This window comes from Panthera tigris, chromosome A1, assembly GCF_018350195.1.
Source record: "Panthera tigris isolate Pti1 chromosome A1, P.tigris_Pti1_mat1.1, whole genome shotgun sequence".
In the NCBI taxonomy this organism is placed as follows: Eukaryota; Metazoa; Chordata; class Mammalia; order Carnivora; family Felidae; genus Panthera; species Panthera tigris.
The window spans coordinates 86,011,948-86,018,707 of record NC_056660.1 but is presented as its reverse complement, the minus strand read 5'-3'; the positions used below and the strand labels follow the sequence as shown (position 1 = coordinate 86,018,707).

The 6,760-nt window shown below is 34.6% G+C and overlaps 1 protein-coding gene across 1 annotated transcript; it reads left to right on the top strand.

Annotated features, from left to right (window-relative positions):
• Positions 1-350: 350 nt before the first annotated feature.
• Positions 351-1,295, top strand: LOC102952818 (olfactory receptor 14K1). The gene has a single exon (XM_007084983.2). The coding sequence runs from the start codon at positions 351-353 to the stop codon at positions 1,293-1,295; it is 945 nt and encodes a 314-aa protein (XP_007085045.2).
• Positions 1,296-6,760: the final 5,465 nt, after the last annotated feature.

Sequence of the window (6,760 nt, the reverse complement as noted above, 5' to 3'; positions counted from 1 at the left end):
GGATAATACTTATGCAAACAAATATGCATTCTATTACGATTGGAATTATGGAGCCAATTCTACAATTCCCACTGGAAATACATTTAGTAAAAATAATTTGAAATGTTCACTTAGGGAGCAAAATGGAGTTCATCTTCCACAATGAATCTGAGTCCAGTTCTATTGGACTGTTACGCTAATAGTTGTTTCATTCCCAAGTCAACTATAAATATGAATATTTTGGTATTTAAAAATTTGCATCTATCTCATGATGCTAAAGTATACATACTTCAAAAATAAAGAAGTAAATAATATTTTGTTACACTAATGTATGTTTTCTTTATTCAATAGGTGGCAAATAATTTTAAAATATGATGAATCAAACACTACTAATGGAATTCTCGCTCATGGGATTTACTGAGAGCCAGATGCTATTGAGGCTACATACTGTGGTCTTCTCACTGATCTACCTAGTGGCCATGATGGAGAATTTAATTATCATCCTCCTCACAGTTCTTGATCAATGCCTCCACAGTCCAATGTACTTTTTCCTAAGGCATTTGTCTTTCGTAGATCTGTGCCTCATTTCTGCCACACTACCCAAATCCATCCTCAATTCCATCACCTTCAGTCACTTCATCTCTTTTCTGGGATGTGTGTTACAGCTCTTCTGTGTGGTACTACTGTCTGGGTCAGAGATTGGCATTCTCACTGCAATGTCCTATGACCGCTATATTGCCATCTGTCATCCTCTGCATTATGAGGGTGTTATGAGCAAAGGGGTCTGTGTCCAGCTAATGACTATTTCCTGGCTCAATGGAGGGGTCTTGGGAATCTTGTACTCATCTGGGACATTCTCTTTAAACTTTTGTGGGTCAACTAAGATCCATCAGTTCTTCTGTGATGTCCCTGCTCTACTAAAACTCAGTTGTTCTAAGGAATATGCAACTATTAATGTCTGTGTGGCCATTGGGGTCTGTTACGCATTTTCATGTTTAGTTTGCATTGTGATCTCTTATGTATATATTTTTACCACCGTGTTAAAGATCCCAACCAGACAGAAGCAGTCCAGAGCCTTTTCCACCTGCCTGCCTCACCTCATTGTGGTGAGTGCATTCCTTCTAACAGGTGCTATTGCTTATTTAAAACCAGTTTCTGATGAGCCTTCTCTTCTGGACTTGTTTGTGTCTGTGTTCTATTCTGTGGTACCTCCAACCTTGAACCCTGTTATTTACTGTCTGAGAAGCAAAGATATTAAATCAGCCCTAGGAAAAATCCTAAGTAAAGTTAAAAGGAGTGGAATAATGGAAAGATGACTAAAATTGAAGTTAGGAAGTAGGAAGTTTTGTTGTTCCACAATTAACTAGCTGTTTGGAATTATTTGTATTAGAGATTAATATATTATGGAACCTTGTTAGTAATGACCTCAGGTTGTCAGGTTTTTTTTAATTAATGTTTATTTATTTTTGAGAGACAGACAGAGAGACAGAGCGTGAGCAGGGGAGGGCAGAGAGGAGACTCAGAATCTGAAGCAGGTTCCAGGCTTTGAGCTGTCAGCATGGACCCCAACGTGGGGCTCTAACTCATAAACTGTGAGAACATGATCTGGGCTGAAGTTGGATGCTTAACCAACTGAGCCACCTAGGCACCCCTCAGGATGTCAGTTTTAATAGAAATAAATCTTCTCTTATATTCCTTCACATTCTGTCTTAATGTTTTCCTTTTACATCTTCACTGATTTGGACTTCTGTTCTGAGCTCCATATACATGAGACTTATATATTTGTATTCCTCCAAAATTATCAACTTCCATGAAATTTTATCATTTATCTTATGATGGAAGTTTGATTTTAATTTAAAATGATTTTAACAAAATTTTGCATTTATTTATCTTCTGGTGGAAATTTGATTTTAATGTGAAATTATTTTAATGGAATGTTGCAGTTTTAAAAAATACTTTATTTTGTCACAAGCTTCAGTTATTTTATTTTTTTTTAACGTTTATTTATTTTTGGGACAGAGAGAGACAGAGCATGAACCGGGGAGGGGCAGAGAGAGAGGGAGACACAGAATCGGAAGCAAGCTCCAGGCTCTGAGCCATCAGCCCAGAGCCCGACACGGGGCTCGAACTCACGGACCGCGAGATTGTGACCTGAGCTGAAGTCGGATGCTTAACCGACTGAGCCACCCAGGCGCCCCAGTTATTTTATTTTTTAAATGATTTTTTAAAATTTATTTTTGAGAGAAATAGAGAGTGGGTAAGGGGAAGAGAGAGAGAAGAAAGAGAACCCCAAGCAGGATCTACACCTTCAGTGTAAAGCCTGATGTGGGGCTTGATGCTACAAACTGTAAGATATGACCTGAGCTGAAATCAAAAGTGGGACGCTTAACCAACTGAGCCACCCAGACACCCCACAAGCTTCATTTATTTGACTAATATGTGTTTGATGAGGATTTTATACAATTACTCATACATTTAAGAGAATGACTCTCTTAAATCTTTGCTTCTTTTGATTAAAATTTTATTTTTTTTGATTCAGATGCTTTTCTGTTTATAAAATTTGTTTTTACCTAATGTGTTGATGCTAGATGTTGGTCTAATTTTCTTTTTTTAATGTTGGAACTTAAGAAAATAGCATCTGGCATTGTTTCTCACATTGTGATAAATCCCATATCCACTCTTTCCAGATTTCAGTATCATATAACATTTCCAATATCCTAAATATTCAAAATTATTTTCCACTTATTGCTGCAGAAAACTATCTTGTCACTGTTATTCTTTTCAGTCTATACTCCACATGCTCTTTCAATTCTTAAGTTTATTTACTCATTCTGAGAGAGAGAGAGAAAAAGGGTGAGATGAGTGTGAGCAGGAGAGGGGCACAGAAAGAGGGAGAGAGAGAGAGAATCTCAAGCAAACTTCAATGTGAACGCAGACCCCTATTCGGGGCTCCAATTATTGAACCATGAGATCATGACCTGAGTTGAAATTGAGAGTCTGACATTTAACTGACTGAGCCACCCAGGTGAGCCCATACACTTTTATGATCAAAATTAATATTTGTTGATCACTTTCACTATATCAGACACTTCTATGTGCACCATCTCTACTAATGGTGTCTAGCAATGTGAAGTGATGTGAATATAAACAGATGGGAAAACTGAGATTGAGGGAAGATGGGTAGCATGTTTTCAGTTACATGGCTCACAACACAGGGACATGGGGAAAATACCTTTCTTGTCTGTAGCAATACCTTTCATGCTCTGTAGGCTCATCATAGCATTGCTGAAGCTTTATATTACCTTCCTGATAAAAAACACCACACTTGCCCAAATTATACCCAAATTTCAAAGTCTAGTTTAAATAAGGTCTGGATATAGAGAATTATGAAGAACTTATTTACACATTTCCCAATCTCTAAAACCTTATACATAGCTGATGGAAATAGCTTTAGTATCTCTTCTAATGAGACTCATTTAGATATAGATATAGATAGGTATAGATAGATATAGATATAGATATAGATATAGATATAGATATAGGTATAGGTATAGGTATAGGTATAGATATAGATAGATGTATATAATATATAGATGTATATATATAGATGTATATTTATATATAGATATATATATATAGATGTATATTTACATATATATATATGATATATCTCCCTTCTAATATGCAAATTGATTTAACACACAACAACTGGTTTATATGATACCTATGTGATGTGAAAGGTCCATATAGAAGTAAACTTTGGTTTATTTTTACAGTGCAAATCATAGCTCTGAGCAGAAAATAGCTATACCTTAACTTCTCTTTTAACATACTTTGATATCAATCCATTTCTATTCATTTCAAATGCATCACAAATTTAGTTATTTGTTTTCTGAAAAATAAACATTGCATCAAATGAATATACAAATTTTTGAATGAGACCCTTTTATGGAAGCAGTAAAATATGAAAAAAAATGTTTATCTTAGAATCAAGGACATGAAGTAATGACTTAATTTTTAAGGAAATCATAAAGGGTAGTTTATTAATCTCACAAGTATACATATACAGACATATAAATCCAACAAAATTTTCAATACAAGAAAGAATCAATGAGTTGTATAATGAAGTAGAACTGAGAAGATTATGTATTTTTACAATTAAAGCAAAGAGAACTGTAAGAAGTTATGCATCCTTTGTTAATGTAGTGTTACAAAAATAGAGTTTATTGTTGTGGCAGTTTTTCTATGAAATCCTGTCTCCATCATCTTGGTTCTCCTTTGTCCACTTTGTGGAAATTTGTATTTGCAGTGTATTATTATGCTACATATTATTAGTATATTATATGTTATAAATATTTGCATGCATTAGATAGGAATATGGCACAGCCATTGAGACCCTGCAATCTTATATGTCACTTCTTTGAGGATATCATAATTTAGGCCTTCCCACCAAACTTTTCTATCACAATGATGATTCCGACAAAAATAAATGGAAATGGTTTTTCCACCTCAGTTCAAAAGAAGCCCTTTGTATCTAGAAAAACATTTTATTCTTCATAACTTGAACTAAAACCTATATGGCACTTTTAGAAACTTCTGAAGTTTTTAATGGGTTTGTAGAAGAGTCTGAATTTGGTATGGTGTAAACAGATTTATTTATTATTTTATGACATATATTTATATCAAAATATTTATTTAAGATAAATATATAATCAAAATATTTATTTAAGACCCCACAGTTGGAAATTGAATCAAATATCCAATACTAGCCATTTGACTGCTTCCCCACAGAATGTAGGCTTCCTAACTGTGAACCAAATGCCGGAGGATATTCGATACGATAATGCAAGTAGAGAATTAAGAAGATGACAAATAGTTGCCATTTCAATTAACAAATTTGTAAAATTCATTTGTGGGAACAATGATTTGGAACAGCATAACTTGAAAAGCACACAAGTGGAAAGAACAAGAAAAGACACAAAATGCACAGAAGTTTTAAAACAACATTTATTGAAAAATTAACAGTAGGTTCTTTAATGAGAGGAAAATCCCTGGAGTGCCTGTATGACTCAGTCAGTTGAGTGTCTGACTCTTGATTTCATCTCAGGTCATAATCTCATGGTTTGTGGGACTGGGCCCTGCATCAGGATCTGCGCTGAAGGTGTGGGGACTGCCTGGAATCTTTCTTCTCCTCTCTATCTGCCCCTTCTCCCCCCCCACCCCCCCCACCCCGAGCCTGAGAGTGCTCTCTCTGTGTGTATCTCAAAATAAATAAATAAACTTTAAATAAAAAGAGGTAAAAAAATCTGTCACTAGACATAGGCTTTAAAGTTAGGTGTCTAGAACTGTGCTATCAAATATGATACCTATATACATATGTGGCTAAGGTGTTAAAATATGGCTAATATGGCTGAGGAACTAAAGGAATTAGTTTTGGTTAATTTAAATTTTAAAACGATACTTGAGTCAGTTATTAGAACATTTAAAAGTGTGTTTGAATGAAATTGGGTATAAGAATCTAATAAAAAACATGTGTATTTAATTACTTTGGTAGAGATTATCTTTATTTTTACATAAATAAATGAGTGGAATCATGGGCAATGAGTAGGACAAAATTTGAATGGTAACTGAATATAAAGCACTATTTCGAATGATTCATTTTGAAGGGAAAGGGAGATGAGGTGTGGATAGACTAGATGTTCAAGAGGGTTGAAATAAATATTTAAAAAATAAACATAATAGTAACCTGCGAAGCCAATGGTCAAGCCAACGTTTAGTGGTTCCCAAACTCATAATATTTAACCAAGAAACTATACTGTATTTGTGATAGATATGTGGCTTTCAATGAAAGACATGATTGTAAATTTCACCCCAAATATATAAAAAATAAAATTTACCCTCATTAGCTTTTTCAGTGTGCTGGAATAGAGTTGAGTAAATTACTGTAATGGGGACTGATTTCATTTGTTTAAAAAGGATACTAGGGGAAAATAAAATACTCTTCCTTTTCTTAGAAGTGTATGGTTTTAAATAACCATTGTAATAAAAAATAATAGAGTAACTGTTTAATTCTTTCCTAATTCAAAAGAATTTTAGCCCACCTTTGCATAGACAAAAACAAGGTGTATGCATAAGGAGGGATGGTTTAACCTCAGATTACTCCCACCCTGGTGCTGACTGCCATTTCTCTCCACCCAACAAGACTCCCTACTTTGTGTGTTTGTGTGTGTGTGTGTGTGTGTGTGTGTGTGTGCAGATATCAAAAATGTCCATTGACAATCAAAACCGAACTTGGAATGGGAATTTCAGATAGATGAAGCAAATTTTATGAACAATTATGGACCTCAATTTGGTTAAAAATTTTGCTGAAACGATGCATGCAGCTTTGTATTGTGACCATCCATAAGACATAAGTAAGAAAAGCTAATGTCACTGCTTGGAACAGGTGATACCTAAGCACAACGCAGTGACTAAAGACTGAAGTCTGGGAGTTGCTCCTATGTGAATCCCATGCTGATCTCCTCTTCGTTTCATGATCTTTTGAGATTCTCTGATGTCATACTACATGCCCACTTCCTCTATCTAGTTGAGAGGTCTTCTTCAATTCTGTTTTCCATTTATTAGATGGCCATCCTTTTACTTTTTTTTTTTTTTTTTTTTTTTTTTTTACTTAAAACTAAGCTCTGACTCATAAAATGTTTTGTTCAGGCTGCTCTCACTCCTAACATATATTTAAGTAGTTCATTTTGAATAATACAAACTAACAATGACTATTTCTGTA